At 38.8% G+C, this 24,461-nt stretch overlaps 1 protein-coding gene across 3 annotated transcripts in view; it reads left to right on the top strand.

The window, feature by feature from the left end:
* NARS2 (asparaginyl-tRNA synthetase 2, mitochondrial) overlaps positions 1-16,499 on the top strand; it is a 122,644-nt gene extending 106,145 nt beyond the window's left edge. For all 3 annotated transcript variants that reach the window (XM_040630910.1, XM_008707393.2, XM_008707392.2), the window contains 3 exons: positions 8,400-8,497; positions 10,773-10,799; positions 14,124-16,499. In XM_040630910.1, coding sequence (XP_040486844.1) covers positions 8,400-8,497; positions 10,773-10,799; positions 14,124-14,268 — 270 coding nt within the window. In that variant the 3' untranslated portion in view covers positions 14,269-16,499. The remainder of the gene's footprint in view (positions 1-8,399; positions 8,498-10,772; positions 10,800-14,123) is intronic.
* The last annotated feature ends 7,962 nt before the right edge of the window (positions 16,500-24,461 follow it).

Here is a 24,461-nt window from a genome sequence, read left to right as displayed (position 1 = left end):
TCTAAATTTTGGTGAAGTCTTTATCGTGATAAAGCATGATAGTGTTAAAATATGTGTATGTTTTTCCACATCAAATATGATATTACACAAGATTCTTTAAAAAGCAATTCCCTCATAGGCCACAGTCACAAACATTTTTTACCTTTAGAAGTACCAGGAGGCCTTCATTATGACAGATTCTCTGGTAATGTGGTCTCACAGCTTGAAAACTGAAAGCACTACAATGATACGTTAGTGTACTTATGTAATTTATATAGTACTACAATATATATAGCTTCTCGTAGCTAAATTATTAAAATATAATTTATTGGGGCACCTGGGTGGCTCAGTCAGTTAAGCGTCTGCCTTCAGCTCAGGTCATGATCCCAGGGGCCTGGGATCGAGCCCCACATTGGACTCCCTGCTCAGCAGGGAGCCTGTTCTCCCTTGCCCTCTGCCTGCCACTCCCCCTGCTTGTGCTCTCCCTCTCTCTCAAATAAATAAATAAAATCTTTAAATATATATGTCTATCAAATTTATTTAAACTATATATATTAGACATAGATTATAATATTGATTCATTAACAACCTCGATTCTTTTCAACGCACTTGTATAGAGTGCCTGCTTCTACCCCTACTTTATTTTTTTCAGTGGTGAATGAATAGGCTTTGGGCCAAATAACTAAGTTCGCAGTTTCTTTCAGAAGGGCTATAATAACAGGTTGTTGGTAGGGTTGCAAGAATTTCTACAGTGGGTACAATGCAATCTAAAAAATTAAGACATATATTTCATAGATACCTTCCCTAGGGAATCAAAAGAGAAGGGTAGAGAAATGTTTAACCTACACTTGTTGTAACATTTGACTGGAGGTCATAAATAGTAAAATAGTATATTTTTACAGCTACTGTTCTTTTTCCTTTCTTTCTGCCCCCCCATCCCCTCCAAAAAACAAAAAATGAAAGTATGTACTATATTGTAATGAAAAGTATGCTGGACTAAGGAGTTAATAGTGCCAGGTTTGAAATTCATCTTTCTTACTAGTTAGCCATACGACCTTAATCAAGTCTGTCCAATCACTGAGCCTCAGTTTCTCCCTCTGTAAAATCAGAGAGTTGGATTAGATTACCTCCAGAGTACTAAACAACTTTAAGATTCTCTAATTTCAAGTAGCCTAAGTTTTTCCCCATTTGGATAAATAAGAATAATTTATGAATTAGCAAACGTATTTGATAATTTGAAGGGGACAGATCATGGGCCTAAATAAAATGAATTAAGCAAACATACAAAGAACTGTATGCCCCTGGTTCTGGGTCCCTAAATAAGTCCCTCAAAGGCAAGTGCCAAGTTTTCAGCCAGGGAAATGGCTTTGCAGAGAAGAATATCCATTCATTCCAGCCATTGTGATTAGGAAAAAGTGACTGCCCGACAGACTTTGATGAGATGCCAAGATCACCAGATAATGTTCTAATTTTTTAAATTGTATCAATATTACATAGCAAATCATAAAAATTTAAGCATTAATGGGCATGCAGCAAGTACACACTATGAAGTCAACTTGGAAGGAATAGTACTCAACCAAGGGATATCTAATGAATTTCCCTGGTTGGTGCTAATTAACCAAGCTGCATCAAACCAATAGAAAATAGCGATGAAGGGAATGACTAATTTTTTTCCCATATTGAGGACAAATGACTATCCTGGGAATTTATGTCAAAGTTGAAAATATGCATTTCAGTCCATTTAAAAATGCTCCCAGTCTAACCATTTACTAGCCAAAGTCCACTGTTAGTCATCGTTACCTGCAGCCCATTTGAATCTTCACACTCTCACATCTAGAAGGCTCTCATTCCTACCTGTGCCTCATTGTTTTTAGGGGCAAAATACTGTGTCAGCAGTGAGAGCGAAAGCTCATAGAGGCTGAAACCACAAACATGTTTCCTATGGTTTGTGGAACATTGTTCTTCTCTTGATAATAACATACAATGTTGCTCCGTTGTTGACAGCAGCCTGTGAGAAACTGAATAGGGAGGTGTTCAGTTTGTGTTTTTCATGGATACTTAAAAATACTGAGGTAGGAGGAGAGAGGAAGGGACATTAAATCCCCCCCCCCAAAGTTAGCATAGAGAAGGTTATATATTAAAGGCCTTGTTCCTATCTAGCCTGTTTGTTGTTTAATTCAAGGTCTGCATTTTATTTTCAGTACATTGATTGGAATCAAAAGAGTAAGAGTCAAAAGGGAGTGTCATAAATAGAGACCCGGGCTTGTTCAGCTTGAATACCAACACAAACTATTTCTAGACAGCATGCCGCTGCAGCTGTGTGACTTAAGCAAAATAAAAAGTCACACACAGTGCGGGAAGATGTGTCCAGCAGCATTCTGGCCTAGAAGACATGCCCAGAGTGGAATAAGCTTTGTTTAAGACTAAGGAAGTTAACAAAGAGTAGAGTGCAATGACTTGTGGCCCCTCATTGTTATCTGTGTAGGAGAGTGAAAGGACAGCAAAACCGAAAATTTCCACTTCTCTCGAGCCTTCCAAAGATGCATAGGAACACAGACGAGATTGTAGCTACAGAAGTGCTTAAATTTAGCCAAATTTGTGAATTAAGAGAACATTTTACTATACAGCCTGTGAATTCTCACTTTCCCTAATGAAGGGCAGGATTGCTCCACCCTAGCTCTTGAAGCAAGCCTCAGACTCCCATAAAGTGCAGACCTGCCAGCCCACACAGGCAAATTATAATCACCAGCTAATGTTCTAGGCAACTTGCCTGTTTCTAGCCTGCTTGCACTCTAACCCCTCATCACCCATCACTTGGCAAACACACAGCCAAGTTTTTCTCATTAGTTCTTAAGAGATTTGTGTGATTCCATCCATGTTGTACATTTTGTGCACCCTTGTGTCATGGTTTATATTATATCTGTAGGTACCCTTTACCTCCACTAGAACCCTGGAAAGACTGCTAGTTTCTGTAGTAATTAGCTCAGTAGTTACCAGAGGGAGACACAACATAGAAGAATCCTCTTGGGAATCTCAACCCTAACGAAAAGGTATGGAAATTTGAAGGGGTTGTGTTAGTAATCTTGAGGAAATGTGGTATCTTTTATACCATATCGAAAGAAGCGCAATTCCATGTAAACCAAATTTAAATGTCTTTATTTATTTTGAGGAATACTTTGCTATATTACAGCTTCTCAGAAAGTGTGCAGAATCTCTAGAGAGATTAGAGGGTATCATTGTAAAGGAAAGCAGGAAGTCTTGATAGGATTGAAAGGAAACAAAACTTAAAGAAAAAGAGAAGAAGATTATATGGAGGAAGAAGAGAGAACAAAGCCTTTGTGGGCTTTTCTTCACAAAGATAAATGCATCCTTGATAAAAAAGAAACAGTACCCTTTGGTCTTGGAACAGTTCTGAGGCATTGTAAAGGAATGCCTTACTTAAAAGATACATTTCTCTTAAAAGGAGAGGCAATTTTACTCTTTGTCAAGAAAACATACATGAAATTCACCCACCTGAAAGTGTGACTTTTCAGACCATCGGGACAAACAAAGGATATAGATGATGTTTGTATTCCTCCTGCATGTCACAGAATTAGGAGTGATATGGGACTTTATCTGGATGTTTTCTAAAATTTTTACTCAACTAAATTAGACTATTTTGTTAAATTCTTCTATTTTGGTAAGTTCTTTTCCTTTTCTTTTTTTTTTTTTTTAAGATTTTATTTATTTATTTGACAGAGAGACAGCCAGCGAGAGAGGGAACACAAGCAGGGGGAGTGGGAGAGGAAGAAGCAGGCTCATAGCGGAGGAGCCTGATGTGGGGCCCGATCCCATAACGCCGGGATCACGCCCTGAGCCGAAGGCAGACGCCCAACGACTGAGCCACCCAGGCGCCCCTTCTTTTCCTTCTCTTGATAACCTCCTCTCCCAGAGTACAGAGGAAGAAAATAAAACTATTCTGACCTTAATTCTAATTAACAGTGAGGATTTGGTTGGGAGAGTGGAAGTGGGAGTCCATGTCGGTGGGGGTAGAGGGGAGGCAACCGAGTAAACTGTTTACATCAGTAGTTGCCACTACTCTCTCAAGGGAGATTATACTTCCCTGCCCCATCAACGTGATTTTAGTATTGGCCGAAGAATTGTGAGCAAATGTGACCTACATACATTACTCCTGGACAAATGTTTTTAGTACATAGCTGTCCGTGCTCTTTTTTTCCATCTGCCAGATCAGCGATACCTTATAAAGTAACTTTTTTATCAGCTTCAAGCCAGGATGGACATGTAACATAAGTTTTAAAAAGCCCATTCATTGTTGTAAACCAGTGGTTCTCAGTCAGATATTACTTTGTGTCATCACCCCCCAGTGTGGTGCAGGAGACATTTAGCAATGTCTGGCAACATTTTTGGTTGTCACAACCAGTGCAACTGGCATCTGGTGGGTAGAGGCCAGGTATGTTGCTAAATAACCCATGATGCACAGGACAGACCCTCACAACAAAATTATCTGGCCAAAAATGTCACTAATGCTGAGATTGAGAAGGCCTGTGTAAGCTTCTGGGATTGTTTATTACCAGGTTATTACCATAATCTAATCTATCCTGACTAGTACAGCAACGACCACATTAATTTTATAACAACTAATGCAGAAATAACTGGCCTTACCAGTTAGATGCCTCGGTTATTAGGAAGACAGGTTAGAAAGAAATCCAGGGAAAAAATGCAGATATCATACTATGGCATAAGGTTTTGAAGGTGACTCAGGAGCAATTGGGTGGTTCAGTCAGTTGAGTGTCTGACTTTTGATTTCGGCTCAAGTCATGATCTCAGGGTTGTAAGATCGAGCCCCGCACTGTGCTCTGTGCTGGGCATGGCGCCTGCTTAAGATTCTCTCTTTCTCTCTCTCTCTCAAAAAAAAAAAAAAGAGAGATTTTAAAGGTGACTCTGTTGCTGTGCAGTTGCAAATATTCTAGATAAATAAAAAGTAAACAGAAATGTCTAAAACCAGTATAGTTGTACACTGAATTCTCTAGGGAGCTCAAATATTAAAATAAAGGAGGTTTGTAATCAAAGATAAATCTGCATCTCTCATGGTCCTCTAAAAATAGCATTAAAAAAACTAAGTTCAAAATTAACATAATTGAGACCTACAGAAAGTGCTAAGATCTCCAAAGGGTTTTGTGCTTGTTTTAGTTGTATTAGCAGCAAGACCAAGCAAGAAATGGGTGTCCTATTTGATTCTTATGAACTGATCTAGAAAGCAAACAACTCATTCCCTCATGGCCCCAGCTGGACTACCTATTTACTGTTCTTCCATGATAGCTGATTCTCCAGCATCTTTTTTTTGAAGCAGTGAACCTTTATAGCTCTGGCTTTTAAAGCTGTGCCTTATACTTACAGTATCAGAAGCAATTACTGCTCACCTTTCTGGCTTAGAATTGCCTCAGCTTCAAAACCTTGGAAATGATAAATTTTGGATATACTTGTCCCTTCTTAATAGAGCTACACAAAGATGGAATGCTATATTTTGAGGGTAGTAGTTCTCAGTCTTTAAGTATTGTCAAGCAAAGGCCAGAGAGCTACTTGGCGTCTGTTCTTTTCTAATCCTGATTGCCTGTAATTCTAAATTTAAAACTCTGGATTAAGGTTAAGAACAAATTTTCAGGCAGGTCTCTCTCAACTTCTAGTATATGTTGTCTAAAAGCAAGATACTGGGGGCACCTGGGTGGCACAGCGGTTAAAGCGTCTGCCTTCGGCTCAGGGCGTGATCCTGGCGTTATGGGATCGAGCCCCACATCAGGCTCCTCCGCTATGAGCCTGTTTCTTCCTCTCCCACTCCCCCTGCTTGTGTTCCCTCTCTCGCTGGCTGTCTCTATCTCTGTCAAATAAATAAATAAAATCTTTTTAAAAAATAAATAAATAAATAAAAGCAAGATACTAAGAAATAAAGATGCCAGTCCTTCAGTGGTCATAAAAACTCCCTTGAAACTTCTCTTTTCTCTGAGAATATGAAGGGTAACTGCGGGGTCCTGGTTGGAGTCCAACTCTTAATTGTGTAGCCTGTGAGAATTTCTTCTCAAGGCTGTCTCATACACCTTTTCGAAGTTTTGTGTTTCATTACCTGTCCTTGTATCTGAATCACCAAATCCACATTCTGAATTACCTGCTTGCTCGTTGTAGTTCCCCCAGGTTCACAGAAGAATTACTAAGATGTGGTCAACAAGCAATGGTAGTGTGCCAAAATCTGTTATGTGCAATTCTTGATCTTGGGGTCATGAGTTCGAGCCCCACGTTGGGTATAGAGCTTACTTAAAAAAAAAATGTTTTTTAATTGAAGATTAAAATGTGTTTTATGAATTACTAATTTTTCATTTGTTGCATTATATCTTTCTTAGTTTTGTGCCTTTTTAATTTTTTTTTTAAGATTTTATTTGAGAGAGAGAAAGAGCGCAAGCAGGGAGAGGAGAAGGGGTCGGGGAGGGGGGAAAGAATCCCAAACAGACTCTGTGCCCTGAGCGCAGAGCCCAGTGGGGCTCGATCTCAGGACCCCAAGATCATGACCTGGGTGGAACCAAGTCAGTCAACCAACTGAGCCACCCCTGCACCCCAGTTTTGTGCCCCCTTAATAATGCTTACCTGCCCCACCAGAAAGAATCACCAAGTCACAGAGTAATACAGATATAAAATAAACATCTCAAAATTAAATATTACTGGTAATTGAAGAAATACAAATTAAAATATCAAGCTACCATTTTCCACCATTAAAAGATTTTTTGTTGGTTTCTTATTACAAAAGTATAACACGTCTTCATTGTACAAAATAAGAAAATACCAGAGAACAGAAGAAATCACAGTGGCAGCATCATTAACATCTCATCATGTAGATGCCAGTCTTTTTCTTAATCCATGTCTAGGATTTACCCAACAGTCGGCTCCTGTTGAATGTACTTGAAGTTCTGTTATCATAAGTAATGCTGCAATAAACATCCTGTGCGGTAATCTTTTTTGTTCTTTTTTTTTTTTTTTCCATCTCTGATTATTTGTTAGGACTGGTTCCTAGAACTACCATTGCTGGGTCAAACATATGGCATTGTTAAGGGTTTTGATGATCTTTTCCCAAGTTGCTGACCAGAAAGTTTCTATCAGACGTGGGAGAGTACTGGCTCATCTGGCTCATGCATCTTCTAATCCGTGTTGTTTATGTTGTTTTCTTACCTTCACATTTGGATAACTCCAATATGCTATCTCGTTTCAGTTTTTACTTATTTCATTAATAATGAGAACTTTTTTTTTTTTTTAAGTAGGCTCCATGCCCAGCGTGGACCCCAGTATGAGGCTTGAACCCACAATCCTGAGATCAAGACTTGAGCTGAGATCAAGAGTCGGACACTCAACTGAATGAGCCACCCAGGTGCCCCAATAATCAGGACATATTTTCCATGTCTTACCAAAATACTATGAAGAAAAATTTTCGTTGTCAAATTATTTAAGAGAAAACAAACAAAAAACATACACCAAAATGTTCAACAAAGGAAAAGCAGTTAGATAAAAACTTGTACTTCTAAACAATAAACTGTGCAGCTATTAAAACATTAAGTATGGGGCACCTGGCTGGCTCGGTCAGTGGAGTGTGTGACTCTTGATCTCAGGGTTATGAGTTCGAGTCCCATGTTGGGTGGAGAGATTACTTAAAAAGAAAAAGCATTAAGTGTGAAAAATATTTCAACTGACATAGGAAAAAAATGTATAATATTAAGTAAAATATTAGAATGGTAAATGTTCATGTATAATTTGATCTACTGTACGCCTTAAGTGTGGAAGAAAAAAAACAAAGAAAATATGCCAAAATGCAGTTGCTTCTGCATGGTGATAGGTAACTTTTAATATCTCATAATTTTTAATTCCACATTTTTTATTATTAATATACCACATTTGTGAAGAAAACACATCTGTTAAGTACACTGCATACATTGTGTTAAGAGAGGAGAGGAAACTGGGGCACCTGGGTGGCTTAGTCATTAAACGTCTGCCTTCGGCCGGATCATGATCCTGGGGTCCTGGGATTGAGCCCCACATCAGGCTCCCTGCTCGGTGGGAAGCGATCTTCTGCCTCTCCCTTTGCTGCTCCCCCTGCTTGTGTTCCCTCTCTCACTGTGTCTCTCTCTGTCAAATAAATAAAATCTTAAAAAAAAAGAGAAAGAGAGGAAACTGTCCATCTGCAATTTGTATATCATGTATTCTAAAGATAATATTTAAAATTTGATTTTGAAACAGGCAGCATAAACAGATAACATAAATAAGATTCTGGTAAGCAGTTCAACAGTCACTTGTCAAAATGTTTAAAGTTCTACTTGCTTGAGAAGCTGACAGTTGTTGGAATCCCCTGAAAATGTGAAATTGTTGACAACTTTTTTTTTTCCTAGGTTGCTGCTGTTGATCTTCTGGTTCCTGGAGTTGGGGAGCTCTTTGGAGGAAGCCTCAGAGAGGAACGGTACCATTTCTTAGAGCAGCGACTGGCCAGGTATTGATCAGAACTAAAGGAAAGAAAATTCAGAAATTGGGGATGAGGCACTCGAAGGCAGTCTTGGCAAAGTAACAGAGAACAGCGGAAGGGCCTCAGCGCCTGCCTGTCCTGGATCTCAGATTCTCTGTGGCCTTGAGCAAGTTGTTACCTGACCTTTCCGAGCTTCCCCTTCTTAAAGATTAGAACTGTTATGTGAAATGAGGCTGCAGTGACATGTGCCCACTATCTGGTATGTATCTCTCCCTATAGAAATTGCTTTTTAAAAAGTTAATGGCAGAAAACAACCTTCAAGCTCATTCTTCACTTTTTCTCTTCTCTGTGTTCTTTTTTATTTACTCTAAATTATGATTGGGGACATAAATAAAGACTCCTATAGGGACATAAAGAAAAAACAGCTCTGAACCAGGGAAAGGATAAAGATGGAGAAAGATACTAAAAATATCCACTAAACTAACATTTAGAATAAGCAGTTTTCCCTTCCTCAGGTTTTCTGCTATGTAAGGGTCTTGATTAAGCTATTTGAATAACTCATTTTAACTTGCTGTGTGAGACCTAGGAAATGAATCCATAAACACACAGAAAATGTTTTGGAGATGAGAAGTAGGGAATCATGTTTCTAATTGAACTACCACTCCTATGTATGCATGGTCTGCCAAAAAACCACAATGACTTCCTAAACTAACCAGGGTTATAAACCTCTGTTTTCCATGGTTTCTACTTTTGCTATGCCAGACTTCAAGAAAGAAAAGAAAAGAAAGGAAAGGAAAAGAAAAGAAAAGAAAAGAAAAGAAAAGAAAAGAAAAAAGGAAGGAAGGAAGGAAGGAAGGAGGGAAGGAGGGAAGGAAGGAAGGAAGGAAGGAAGGAAGGAAGGAAGGAAGAAAGAAAGAAAGAAAGAAAGAAAGAAAGAGAAAGAAAGAAAGAAAGAAAGAAAGAAAGAAAGAAAGAAAAGAAAGAAAGAAAAAAGGTTTTTCCCATAAGGCTTAGTCCCATTCTCCTACTCTCCAGATAATACTGGATTTCATAGTAACCTGGAAAAGCCATAATAATTTGAAAATATCCTGTTAAATTAGCGATTTATAAGGCCTTCTTTTCCTAATGGAGAAATGCTTAAAAAGTTGATGCTTTTCCAAGATCCCAACCTATAAATTTGTTGGGTAACTTGGTTTTGTAATCCCAATCATTTGAACTGCTCTATTTGGTTAGGGTCCAGAAGAAAGGAAATAAATATGTTCTGAGAGGCCTCTTTTTTATTAGACTACTAACTCCTTACTACTACTATAATGTTAGAAAGTCCTGGGAAAATCATGGAATTGAAGTAAAGGTCAAACTCCTTAGATGGAAAGAATTTGAAGATTCTCTGGTTTTTTTTTAAAGCACAATAAAAATCACACATGGCAAGAAACCTCATCTGTTGAAAGATTAATTGGTCTGTTTTCTTTGCTTGCTTCCTTCCTTCAGGAAACCTTTCCTCATAACATTAACATGTTTACCTAATATCTGATAATATCCAAATTTGTCTTTTCTAATGAAATCGTTGTATGTGTTTCCCTGTCTCAGGAATCTGTGACTTCTGTTCATGTTTTCTGTGTATCCAACTTTTTTCATTGTCCTTATCATTTCAGATGCACTTTGACCCCAAGCACTTTTTTAGAGGGCTGAAATTAATTTAAGATTTTATTTTTAAGTTATCTGTACACCCAGCATGGGACTGAAACTTACAATCCCGAGATCAAGAGTTGTACACTCCACCGACTGAGCCAGCTGGGTGTTAAAGGGATGAAATTAATTTTAGTGAGTACTAAGAGCTTAAATTTTATTAACATTTTTTTACATTGGCAAAAAAAACAATTTGCAACCATATTCTGAGGACAGAATCTATATTATGATTTTAATGTTACAGAATTAAAGGTGTCTTTATGTCCCTTGTGTGTGCCTCCCAGCAACCTTAAGTAGTAGTGCTTTCTTATGTCAGGATAATAAGCTCATCTGAAATGAACCCCTTCTTTGGGGCTCTGGACCATACTTTCTTTCTATTGCATTTATCGTCTGTATCGCTTACTTGATAATACCTAGGACTATTGGCTAACTTACCTTGCTTACCGTATTAAAGAGTCAGCTTCTCAGCTATATTGCATGTTCTTTGAGAGCACAGGTTTTTGTGCGTACTTCTTTATTAGAGCACCTTGCACACAACCCAGAATAAGTGTTTGGTGGTTAGTATCTTTATCTTATTGCCATTTTCTGAAAGAATTTTGTCATTTTCCTCCTACAGATTAGGACTAACGGAAGCCTACCAATGGTAAGAATGTGGCCCTCGATCATTCTTATTCTAGCTGTTGGTCTGATTGTTACGTAGGTGTTACATGTACTCCCTCGGCACTATGGAAGGGTATTAAGAACAGGGAATAGGTAGGTCCTCAGAAGATTACTTATTCCCTTTGATTACTGGGAAAATCGTAATAATTTTGGCTGCCATTTATTTATTACTTATTGTGTGCCAGATAACTGTGTTAAAGTTTTAATGTATTTTTTAAAAGATTTATTTATTTGAGAGAGAGAGAGAACGCAAGCAGAGGGGGAAGGGGCAGAGGGAGAGGGAGAGAGAAAATATCAAGCAGACTCCCCATTGAGCATGGAGCCCAACATGGGGCTCGATCCCAGGACCCTGAGATCATGACTAAGCTAAAATCAAGAGCCAGACACTCGGCCGAGCCACCCAGGTGCCCCTTAATGTATATTTTCTTATGTAATTATTATAACATCCTGTGAGTTAGGTACTATTTTTATCTCCTTTTTATTACTCCTCCAGACCTAAGGTCGAGAGATGTTAACTAACTTAACCAAGAGCACACAGTCAGAAGCATAGAGCTGGGGCTTTGTTCCTAACCATTATGCTTCAGTTTCTCTATGTGTGAAATTAGGGTTTGAGCTAAGTGGTCCCTAAAGTCTGTAGAAATCTAAGCTACGGAGGGAAGATCACTTGTCTGCATTCACACATTTATGTCTCCAGAGTTGTTCTTTCTGGTTTTCTTTCTGCAGACCCTTTCTTAAGTATTTTTCAATACATACAAATTATGTACTTACATTTTTATAGTAGCGTTCCTTCATAGTAATTATTATTAATATTATTCCTTTGCTGTCCTCAGGAGAGGGAAGAATCAAATTACACACCTGACTTTTGGTAATGAAAGAGCTAAGTTATAGAAATGCCAAAAGCCTAAAATTATGTTCAGGTCATGACCCCTTGAATGCTTTATTATTTACCAATAGTGACCTTAGGCATACTTAATCTCTGAGTCTTGGTTTTCTTCGTTGTAAAATGGAATGATAATATTTACTTAAAGGGATTATTGTGATGATGAAATTAAACAATATAAGTTAAGTATCTACCTAGAAGGGAACCTCAATTAAGAGCTAGTTTCCTTTCCCCTTCCTTCCTTTGTTCTCAGTTTTGTTATTGGGTAGATGAGCCTGACCAAGCTTATGCATTTTGCCTGTTTTTGTCTATCGACAAAATAATCTTCAAAGTGTGTAAAAACTGGCTAAATCACAAATTTTGATTGTTAAATAGGTGGAGGCCTTTTTGGTCTTTATTAATCATTTCAGTACTATTCTTGTCCCAACTAAAGTTTTCAGACTCTTAAGATCTCTAAATATAAATGTCTATTATTTGAGTCTGCTTCCTTTTATCTAGTAATCATAGTATTTTAAAGGTAGAAGGGGTTTTAGAAATCTTCAAGTCTGCGATCTCTGCTAGTGTTCCACTACACTGTGAGTAGCCACCCCAGGTGTCTAAGAATTTACTCGCTTCCTATTTCTGCGTGCCACATGCAAATAACATATGTAATTAGTTCCACAAAGTTTGTACCATCTCTTCTATAATCTGGCTACCCTAGAATCAATTTAACAACAATAAAAAAAAAATCCAACAAGTACGTATTTGTTTGAAAACTTGTTTTTTAGAAGTGGATTTTTCTATATATCGAAGCAAGGGCAAAAAAAATGCTATAGACTGAATCCACCTGCTGAATTCCGTTTACAGACATTAATGCCAGTGTTTTGACATTGATAAACGAGAAATTTAGAGGCAGCTAAAGCTATTGCTGGACTTCTAGCAGCCAGCCCAGATCCTGCAGATATTTGGGGCAGGTGGTTTGATAGGCCTTTCATCTCATTTTCTCAGTAAATGAAAGTATATCCTGCCTCCATGCCTTATAACCTTAACGTTAATTCAGCTACAAAACATTTCATTTACTCAAGACTGTGCTTCTTCCATTTTCCCTGATAGTTCTTAATAATCTGAAGTTTTATACTAGATACTCCTGTTTATTGATCCCTCACTTGATTGTAATTCGCCTTGTTGCAATTCATCTTTTATTTTAGAAGGATAAGTATTCAATCTTAACTGCCTAAAACACCAATACATGTAGTCATTATTATTAATAGTGGGGAAATAGGTGATAGTCTTTTTTTTTTTTTAAGATTTTATTGATTTATTTGAGAGAGAGAGCGAGAGAGACCATGAACAGGGAGTGTGGGGCAGAGGGAGAGGGAGAAGCAGGCTCCCTGCTTCTTCGAGGGGCTTGATTCCAGGACCCCAGGATCACAACCGAAGCCGAAGGCAGATGTTTAACTGCCTGATCCACCCAGGCGAGCCATGATAGTCTTTATTCTTGAAGAGCCATATGACTACCAGCTATTGCTCTTAAGTTTTATTCTAGAACTGATTTTTATAAATCATTCAAGAAGCTATAAACTTGCTTTAGTCAATATTGTATAACTAAAGAATTCCCCCACCAAGTGACATAATAAAAATACTTACAAAATCTTCCTCCTCTTCCTTTCATAAAATGAATTTATCACAGGCTCGTGTGTTGGAATCTGAGTTTGAATCATGGCTGCACCATTTTCTAGCCATGTAATCTTAAATGGAAATAGAATGAGTATAAATAAGCTTCTGAGGCTATCTAGCCTTCCAGAAAAATGGCTCTGGACTTATTCTACTAGGTTTGAAGTACAGAACTGGAAATTTCATTCTAGCATTCAAGAGTACATTTTTGTGCCTTCAAACAATAAATCTTCATAGGGTAATGAAGCATCGACTCCAGAGCAGACACTGGAAATAAAGGGTGACACAGTTCCTGCCCTCGGTAGATCTTACAGTCTAATCTAGTAGGGGTATCTTTTTATAATATATCAGGCAAAACTCTTCACTCTCCTCTGTGTATTGAACACTATGATTTTAGTAAGGAAAAAAATCATTAACATACTAAGAAATAGAAGAGGAATATATTTTCAAGAAAAATAGTAAAGTTATTAGAACATTTTCTATAGTTTCATGAGGCAAGTTTTCTGTATATAAGTACATATGTAACTTAAAAAGGATCAAGTGGCCAAAGCCCATGAATGCATGGCAGGATTTGCTACTGTTTGTCTGATAACCTTAGACAGATCATCTTAACGTCTCTGTGTCCTTCACCTGTCCTTGGAGGGAAAAGATTTGTTTACCACAATGATGTAGATGATAACAGATGACTGCAAAATACTTTTGAAACAAAATTCTGTCATGACACGTGATCCAATACAGCATCTATAGGTGATAATCTCTTTTTTTCAAAACCAGGTATCTGGACCTCCGTCGATTTGGATCTGTTCCCCATGGAGGTTTTGGGATGGGATTTGAACGCTATCTGCAGTGCATCTTAGGAATTGACAATATCAAAGACGTTATCCCTTTTCCAAGATTTACTCATTCATGTGTTTTATAGCTGGAAGACTGGTTACGGAACATCATCCCATGCCAGAGGTACCGCGTGCGAATATGCATACAGGAGAATGCATGTTTGAATTGTAGAAATGGAGAAGTTTTCGGTATGTAATTGTCATGCCATAAGATAGAGCATGTGAAAAGTAGACGTGATCATGATTTTCTTAGAAAGTTGAGAGCATTTCACGGAAAGATGAACTCCCTCAAGAAGAGGTACTTGTGGCAGGTAGAATCTCAAATCTATGTCAATTAAGAGGAAATGAAGAGACTGAACTGTGGTCTCAGAGGTCCTTTCGAACTCTCAAGACAGGATGAGAGAGTGTTATTTTAATTTGTTTTTAATCATTAGATCACTGCCCTGCGTGACCTTCGAGAACTACTAATAGCTAAAAAGAAAATGTTGTTGGATCTTTTCTCACATGCCATTGATAATTGCCCATCTTATTTTCATCACTTTACTAGACATCACAGAAGAAAATATTCCTTTCGGGGTCCTAATTGAGTTAATAAAGTTACTATTCTCAATTGAAACCTTCTTTCATCAGACTGGGTGATAAAAGTAACGTTTAGTAACTGTTGATCTTTAATTATAAAAGTGAATGAGATGTATTAATTATCTGAACTAATGACTGTTGTGTTATAATTTGTTTATAGTAGCTGTTTATAACTTCTCTAATAATCAGTAAACTAGATTTTTGATACCTATGAATGAAAAATACAGTTACATTTTTAAATTCCACTTGTGAATTTTGGAAATTTGGAAGGTTGGTATTTTCAGTGCAAGATGAGGATGCAAATATAGCTAAACCTCAAGAATGGGTGATTCTGGACTCAAAAAGTATTATTGTCTTTTAGAGTTTTTGAGAGGATTGCTGATTTGGGAGTTCGAGGCTTGACAGTTGTAGCACTTTATGTATGTGATTTTAGACAGCCACTTACTCTGTATGAGCTCATACATCATTTTCCTCAGAGTTGATACAACAGTTACCTGAAAGTATTGTGTGTGTGTTTAAAATTGTGAAATGCTACTCAAATTGTTTTAATTTTTAGTCTTCGTTGAGTTACGTATCGATGACTTACAGCAAAGTTGTATACTCGGTAGACTTTGTATGTATCAACTAATGATAAACAGCATGCATGCCTGAATAATCAATTTTCTGTGTCCCATTAGGTAATTTATCTTAGTTTATTTCCTAATGAGTTTGTATGTGTACTTTATTTCATCCTAACTCAAATCAAACAACTGAAAAGAACTGTAGAACCTTAGAGCTGGAAACCACAAAAGTCACTGAGATGGTCTCATGATCAAACTTGTGCCTGATGCAGAGAGAGCCTATGTACCTAGGCAGCCTCTTCTGGGCAAAGTGCTCAGTATCCCACCAGATAGCTCATTCCATTTCTACATCGCTCTAATTGGAGCTTTTGCTGAGCTAAAATCTACTTCCCTAGAACTTTAATCCCCTGTGCTTCAATACTGAGTTTAGGACAGGACAAAAGAGGTAATTAGGGCTTTCATAAAGCTTGCCTCAATCATGGGTTAGACAATAAATTCATTTGTTCAACAAATATTATTTGAGTTTATTCTGTGCCAAGAACTGTGCTAGGTGCTAAATAAATGATAGTGAATAAAACAGAAATGACCCCTGCCTTCAGGGAATTTACAGTCTATTAGAGAAGATATACAATCAGTAAGCAAACAAATGTATTATTTCAAAATATGACATAAACTATAAAATTTTATAAAGAACAGGGCAAGCATAGATAAGCTTGCTAGAGAAGGCATCTCTGAAAAGGTGATCTTTTAACCTTAGACCTGGGACATAAATGCAGAAACCATTCTAAAACATTCTCAGCATCAGTCAGTCAGTATTGATTTGACATTCAGGTCTTGATACTGTATTAATTTTGTGGAGTGAGAATCACAAACACTCACAGGTCCCCAACCCGGAGGCACTGATATTTTCCAAAGCTATCAGGAATCATGTCTCCAGCGATTCTTGAGGAACCAGATAGAATTCTAATGTTAACATGATGGTGGGGCCTCCTAAATAACAGTGCTATAAAGACTAGTGAATCAGAAAAACCCCAGGTTCCCATCCCAGTGCCATCATGGATGTAGCTGTGGAACACTAACCAAGCAAGATCATCTTTATGCCCTCCCATTATGTCACCTGCAGAACTGTCCTTTCCAAGTGCGAGAAGGTCCTTCTCAAATAAACCTTGTTCCCTGCCTTTTTGGTAGTCTTCAGCAGTGTATTTCCCGACTTTCATACTTACTCGTTCTTTTCCTCTACATCTGATCACATAGTGAGTATCTGGTTGAAGCCAAACACTTGCCACTCTTAACAAGCCTAAAAATTTACATCTTTGGCTCAATACTTTTATTTTACTAATAAGTGAACAGCAACAAATACTGATGTCAGACAAAGATGATGAAAATGTGAAAACTAAGCAGCAACAGCAGGAAAGAAACTTTAAAATGTCCGTTTGTCAGCTGGTATGTGAATATCCAAATTCTACAGATAAGCAGCTTCATATGATTGTGTGTTTAATGAAGAGAAGTGTGGATTTAATAGTTGAGGACAGCCTGTACTATAATAATAATCTTATGGGACAATTTGTGAGAGAAAAGGTGACTTGAGGGTATTAATTTTTTATTTGAGTAACCAGTTTCCAATGAGGGAAAAATCAGATTCTGTTTTCCCAAGATTTCCAAACATCACCTCAAAATAGTAACCCCAGCCACCCAAGAAAGAGTGTATTTTGAAACTTAGAAATTGTTTTTCCATCATTAATTTCCATTCTCATTTCAAATTTTGAAGTAGGTGGAGAAAAATAGTTACTTTCCATCTGGCTGTCCTTTTGCCTGGGGAAGTTGTGCTTTTTTTCTTTCTTTTTTTCTTTTTTGGTCTGACAAGAACTTAATTGTGTGAGTGATCCATTCCAGATCTAGACCTAACTCTCCCACCCTCTGACCCAGCCCAGAGACTGACTGTCACAGAACAGCAAAGGAACTGTTTGACCTTCTGTCCCCCTCAGACAGGATCTGCCAGAAGCACCCCTCTACAATGTTATACATTCATACTCTCTGTAAATTGAATCTAGACATTCAGGCATGACTGAACAGGCATTGAAGATGCAATTGGTGAGATGGATTAACTCTACTCTTCTTTAAATCTCTTGTTTCAGATAATTATAGATGAAAGATGCTTATTTGGATTGGATTGCTATTTATTCATATATTTATTTTAGTAAGTGGTGAGGCAAGAACATAAAAATGCAGAGTTGAAAGACAGATTGGCCTGGATTGCATTGATAAGAAATGTGTGGAGCTTTTTGGCTTCTGATCAATATTTGTATTCAGTCTGCAATCTAAAGTATGTATAATAAAAAGAAAACAGGTGGGAGTAATATCTGATTGTAGTTTCTTCCCAGTGGATAGCCAAAATTAAAAGACAAAGCATTAAGGACAAAAAATAACCTTAATCACCCAACACCAAAATGATTAATAGGACTTGCATAAGATCTTATTAGGTCATGGTCAACACGTCTCCAGAAACCTAGACATTCTGCCATTACTGGGAGCCCTGGATTGCCCCTCTGATCAGCTAAGGCTCCAGTTAGCTGCAAATGGCCCAGGTTCTGCAAAAGACAGTTCTAGCTGTTTCTATGTGTATGTGTAGCATAAAAAACTTCTGCTGGATGGGCCTACCGCATTTCTATTCTCAGAGCATCATCCTGACATAACAAAGGTTAACCACTTTGGGGAGGATATTAATAATCTCCACCAAAGTTTGGTTTGGAGTCCAGTGAATTTACAGCCATTATTAGCACACCGGGAGTTCCTAGGGGAGCTTTGTAAAGAAGTCAGAAGTTTAGGTGGTTCCTAAACTGTTGTTCAGGCAGCTATTGAATTAACATGACTTTTCAGTAACTTTCTGCTACTTCTTTACTGCTCATAATCGTTATCATTTGAACGTTGCTTTACAGTTTACAAAATGTTCTAACGTATTCACAATGTATTATGGACCTTGTTCTTTTGTAGCCTACTATGCTTCAAATTCATTTGATTTAATAAAAGATTAGAGGGGTTTTTTGTTACAAAGTTGGTTATTAGGAATTCCTAATATCAAGGGAGAATGAGACTGCAAATTAAGTTCACCACTCTTAGCCCCCAGAGAAACTGAAAACCCAGAGCCTTGTAGTAACTAAAGAGTTTTGCATCTTCAGCCCGAGTTTAGTGGACATGTTGCAAAATACACACTTTGGCCTCTGATGTCCTTGTTTTGCACAAGGAGAAGAGACACAAGAGTGTGCAGGGAAATGACAATTGAGTTCAAATGCATTCTAGTAAAGAGAAACACTGACAGTGGAATAAAGGACCATAGACTCAGCAGCGTACTTAAGTTCACTATGCCTCTTTTTATTCTTTTTTTCATGGGTTTTTACTCAGTATTTGCCGTACCTTCCTTTTAGGATCATCCTAGAATATACATAGAAAGACAGATGAAAGGACTTTGGTGGAGATTATTAATATCCTCCCCAAAGTGGTTAACCTTTGTTATGTCAGGATGATGCTCTGAGAATAGAAATGTGGTAGGCCCATCCAGCAGAGGTTTTTTATGCTACACATACACATAGAAACAGCCAGAACTGTCTTTTGCAGAACCTGGGCCATTTGCAGCTGTAACTCCCTGACTTATAACCTCTGCACACCGGCTCAACAATAACTGCTTTGCTATTTTCGTACGATCCTGGACTTGAAAAATCTCCTTGAGATCTTATTTCTCCCCCTGTCTATGATACATAAACTATCCTCTCCTGTATTTTCCCAGCTCCTAGTAGTTCACGCACTCACTGTCCCTTAGGTGAATAGGAGCTCTCTACCTAAGAGAGAACTTTTTCTATGCTTGGAGAACTCTGATCTGGTATGACCAAAACCTTCCTCTCTATAGCAAGTGTAATAAGTTAGAAACACAGCAACACCGTTTCTTCTCCCCGGCCTTCTCTCCTCCAGGAGAGAATCTCTGTAGCCGCTCAGATGGAGAGTCCACCCTTCTCTGAAGGGCTGCACCCTACGAGGTTACTCATCAGGCGGTGGATCCTTGAAATGGGCCTTTTTCTTGGCGAAAAGGCTTCCCTCCAGTGTCCACTCAGCTGCTACCCAAGTATCCTGTGATACCAGTCTTGATATTAGAAGAGCTTCAAAGTCTCCAGTGCCTCCTTGCCAGCTGTCTTACAGCCTGTAGTAGTTGTTCCTCTTCCAGGGTGTGTAATAACTGCCGAGAAATCCTAATTACAGTTGCAGAATGTTTAGGGCAGTCCCAGCCCCCTTCATTTGAGGATCGCAGAAATGGATTCGGGTCATATGAACATTGGGTGTTGAAGAATAATACATTTTTTCACTGAAGATTCCCACCAGTACACATTTTCTTTGCAGTGCCCCGAAAGGCAGGAACTCATTCCTGTGCAGTTAGGACATAGCTGACCAGTGATCTCTTTACGTGTAATTTCCATCTTCCACACTCTGCACTACAGGTTTTCACATCAGGAAACCGTTGGGTCAGGTTCCTACCAGAAAATGTGGTGGATGTTCAGTGTCTTGGAAAGAGTATCAGACATAGAGGGAAAAGACTCTGATTGAAGTCTTGGTGTTCTACTTTTGAGCTGTGGGACCCTGAGCAAGCTACTTCACCTGTGGGTTGGAATAGGCATCTGCTGAATGAGGGTAATCCTTATCATACAAAGTGTTGTGGGAAACAGTGAACACTGTGTAAAAGGGCTCATAAACTGCACAAATAGAAGATCTCCTGAGGGGGGCGCCTGAGTGGCTCAGTTGTTAAGCGTCTGCCTTCGGCTCAGGGCGTGATCCTGGAGTTCTGGGATCGAGCCCCATGTCAGGCTCCTCCATTGGGAGCTTGCTTCTTTCTCTCCCACTCCCCCTGCTTGTGTTCCCTCTCTCGCTGGCTGTCTCTCTCTGTTAAATAAATAAATAAAATCTTTAAAAAAAAAAAAAAGATCTCCTGAGGGAAACCTTTTCAAAACTCAAAATCTGTATGAACTAAGGTGTTTATTGCCTACTGAATGAAGTATTTGATAGCCATTAAAAATTATAAGAGAAAATGTGTTAAAAATGTTAAATTGTGGTCTGCAGTTACAATAGTGTAAAATCCATATATGCGACTGAAGCATCTAGGGGAAAAATGAGACCAGCTGTTTCAGGGCAAGAGAACTGAGCAGTTTTTCTGTCAAAACCTCATTGGTGTATTCAGTTCAGTTCAGTAACCTTCCTGAGCACTCACTGTGCCAGGCCCAGTGCTCGACTCTGCGCAGACAGATAAATAGCACCTGCTCCTTGCCTGGGGGCCTCCCTGGCGTGCAGTGTTTGCGCATTGTGAATAAGAATCACCTGGGGAGCCTATTAAAAATTTCAGATTACCTTGGTCCTACCCTAGAAAGTCTGATTCAGTAGATGGACCAGCCCACAGTTGGCGCTTCTGAAACAGTCACCCTGAGCGATCCTAATGTAGGCGGTTTAATTCCAGCCTCAGAAAGCTTCAGTGAGGTTTTCATATTTTTACAGTAAAAGATAATTACACAAATCTGCTCATTGAAGAACACACTATGTTGGATTGTTCTGCCTGCACCTTTGAGCTGGTTTTTATCCCTCTGTGTCAAGGAGGGAAAGCCAGGCCACAGAGTGGTCTTACTCTTAAACCCGTGTAGCATGAGGCCTGCCACACCTCTTGACCTAGATCTCTTCCTCCCTTTCTTGTCCACTACCTCACCCTTGTTTTTTTTTTTCTCCCTGCGTGTGTTTCTCTGCCACTCTGATGCCTCCTTTGCCCAGTAATATATCAACATCCAGATTCTTCCCCTTCATTTCTCCAACTTACTCCCCAACCAGGTATGTCAGTTTTATTGAAATCAACAAACATATCTGCTTTATAGACTTGTTCTGGAAGGCTTTTATGTATATGGTTGTTTTTCAAAAACTTAGAAGTGGTCTATTCATTGATCAACAACCACAAAATTATCATATGTGGAAACTTTTGTGTTTCAGTGCCTGATATCATTTAGCTCTTGATTAACTTTCTTCCAGCAAGTTAGCACAGCCCTCGACAGACTCCTAGTCCTGCCAGTCGAGTTAGAGTGTACCCTGCATTCTGATGCAGCACGACCTGTCTCCACATGCCTGTGAATGGGCTTGGGTGGCTTTCTCAGTCTACACACCTGTCACCTCTTAGTCACCCAGAATCAAAATATTACAACTCTAATCACACTTTCTGAGGCAATGAGGCTTTATTTCAAGAGGGGTGACACTCTAAAATGCAGCTAGGATTTCTGCATGTTCACATGTTTATATTACTTGTACTTCAGGGTACCAGTGGTTGGACAGTGGCTTCCAGACTCACTCCTTTCGTTATGCTCCCTCAGAACCATATGCAAATACTGGCCATCTTAAACTGTCATTTGTCTTCTCTGCCAGAACGAAAGCTCCATAACACAGAAGAGACTGCATCCATCTTTTTACCTGCAGTGCCTTGGAGAGTATCTGGCACATAGTGGGTACTGATTAAATAACTCTTGAATGAATTAGGTGTCACTGAGGTGTCCAAAAAAAAAAAAAAAAAAGTATGCCCATCAGACCAAAGGAAAATATTCCTTAAAAAGTAATTCCCAAACTGGCTTTTTTCCCTCTTTCTGTGTCTGGAAAATTTTATAAATTTTTAAACTAGCCTTTCAGCATAAAAATCCAAGTTTGGAGCCACTGCCTGAATATAGAACAGAGTCAGGAGTCAGAAGTATTTATGAGTTCCGCTAGTAACTTATCCTTAGGAGCTGTTACTGAAGCTGAGTTTCTAGGGCACAGTAACTTAATAGACTTCTCAGGAACGTTGCTCTGCAGTTCGTCATTATATAACCAGCACCTACCCATGTGCCACATAGTAGGTGCACACAGTAGGTGCTCAGTAAATAATGAGTGAATGTAGTTGATTGATGGAAGAAATTCAGAAGCAAGTCCCAGCTGAACTTAGAGTTGCTTAGATTCTCCATTAGTGTTCTCAGCCTTGCTCTCCAAATCTAGACAAGCTTCTTGCGGCCAAGTTGAAGTAGCTTACATCATTAGTTCAGCAAATGTTAATTAATGCTAACTCTGTGTGTCCCTCTGTGGGGCACCCCAAAACAAGACAAACCTAAGATCTTACAGTTTCAGTTCCCATACAGCTGGTTGATAATTCCTTGTGCTCCCACCATCCTTTGAACAAACCCCTGTTATAATAACTTTGCCCATATGCTGCTATAGACATCTGCCTACCTATTTCTCTCCCCCGAAAGACCCTGAACTTCTTAAGACCCTGGTCTTTCTCATCTCTGTGCTCCTATGCTGAACTTATAGTAGGTTCTAAGAAAATCCTTTTTGAGAATTGAACAACAAGGACATAAATAACCTTTTCTAAGTAACATTTTTTGGATATATCGTTTGTATATGGATAAAAGTATATGCGTAAGTGTTTCCTGAGTTTCAAAGGATAGGTACTGGCCACATCCTGAACGAAACAAGATTGGTTTTCATGCCTCTCTTAAATACTTTTCGAGGTGTCAGCTTAGTTATCAAACCCATTCCTCCTCTGAGAATTCCCCCACCCCATCCTAGCCAGTGGATCCCCAGCAGACATACTGGGGACAGGACCTTCCCTTGCTGACTGGACGAGGGGTGGACACCTGACCCAAAATGGGCCGGTCTCATTTTCTCTCGGAAAAGTTGGGTTAAGAACACTAGAGAGTCTGGACTGGTTGCTTGAACCAGGAATATGTAAATTGCGGATATGTAGGGCAACCATGTGTCTCAAGAGAGAGAGAAGGCAGTCTGCAGAGAGAAAGAAACGAAGGCACATGCTCAGAGATGAAAAACCATATGGCCTGTGAGAGAGACAGACACACACATACAGACTGGCAGCCTAGTTTTTGCTATATTTAGGCCTCAGTTGCCAACCTTCCTGAGGCCAGATTATTCCTCTTTTTCTTGTGTTCCATGGGGTATACCTCATTTTCTTACCAATAAATTTCCTCTTTAGGCTTAAGCAAATTTAAAACTGGTATCTGCTTTTACAACTGAAAAGAAAACATTAATACACTATCTGACTTACGGAAAGAATTCTCATTACTTTTTTTGGTTTGTAATCTCATTACCTTTTAGTCATATCCACATATTATCCCAGAATATATGTTAATCAGGAAATTATTTAGATGAGAATTTCCTGATAAATAAAATGGCATAGGAGGGGGTAAGTGACTTCTTTGCTTTTCAAGTTTCTTGATTCCCTAAGTCACAAAAACAGAAAACAAATCAAAGGAGGCTTATTTACAGAGGGGATTGGATAAATATTAGACCTTTCTTGAACTACAAAATTGGACTAAAGAGGTTTTGAAGAACCAGTACATTTGGCAGCTTTGCAAGACATCTATTTTTGAAGATTCTTTCCAGAACTGTGTTAAGAATGGCTTTTGTCAATGAGCCTTCGCTGTGTTTCAGACTAGCCAAAACTGAAAACTCTGAAGACACTAAATTAAAAAAAGCGTGTGCGCCTACAGCAACCCAGACCCTGCTGCTGGCTGGCCGTAAACAATGAAAGTAAGAGAAAAGATTGTGCTCTTCAGAAACAGTTCCAAATGTGCACAGAGCTCTGTGTGCCACATTCGTTCAGCCCTGGCATGCCGCACCCTGAGCGGAGTCCTCACTTAAAATCACCACTTTGAAAACTTGCATGGAAAAGAGGGAACTGTGGACTGCTAAAATCATCATTTGGTGCAGGAGAATTTTTCTGAAGAAAAACTTAGGGCTTTTTCCTAGAATGTAATGAAAATGTTAAGTTATAATGATTACTGCCAACATATTTCTAATCACTCTAGGAAAAGAAAACAACAGCAACAAATAAGTTTCCAGCTCTTTCCTCGGTCAACACCCTGGACCTTGGAGAAGCTTGCATGTAATTTGACTGCAGCTACTTTCCTTTTTTAGTTAATTGTGTTAAATGTGCCTCATAACTCCTAATCCCATTGGGACTGTCATTTAGAAGGGGCTGGGGGGAAGCTGTTTTAATTCTGGCTTTTGTTTCAGCCACTAAGTGTAATACCACATGATTGTTGACCCAACAGTAATCCAGTTAAAAAACAGTCTTCAGAGTTACT

This window comes from Ursus maritimus, unplaced genomic scaffold, assembly GCF_017311325.1.
Source record: "Ursus maritimus isolate PB19 unplaced genomic scaffold, ASM1731132v1 scaffold_16, whole genome shotgun sequence".
In the NCBI taxonomy this organism is placed as follows: Eukaryota; Metazoa; Chordata; class Mammalia; order Carnivora; family Ursidae; genus Ursus; species Ursus maritimus.
Note: the sequence above shows the minus strand (reverse complement) of the source record. Positions and strands in the feature narration are given on the sequence as shown.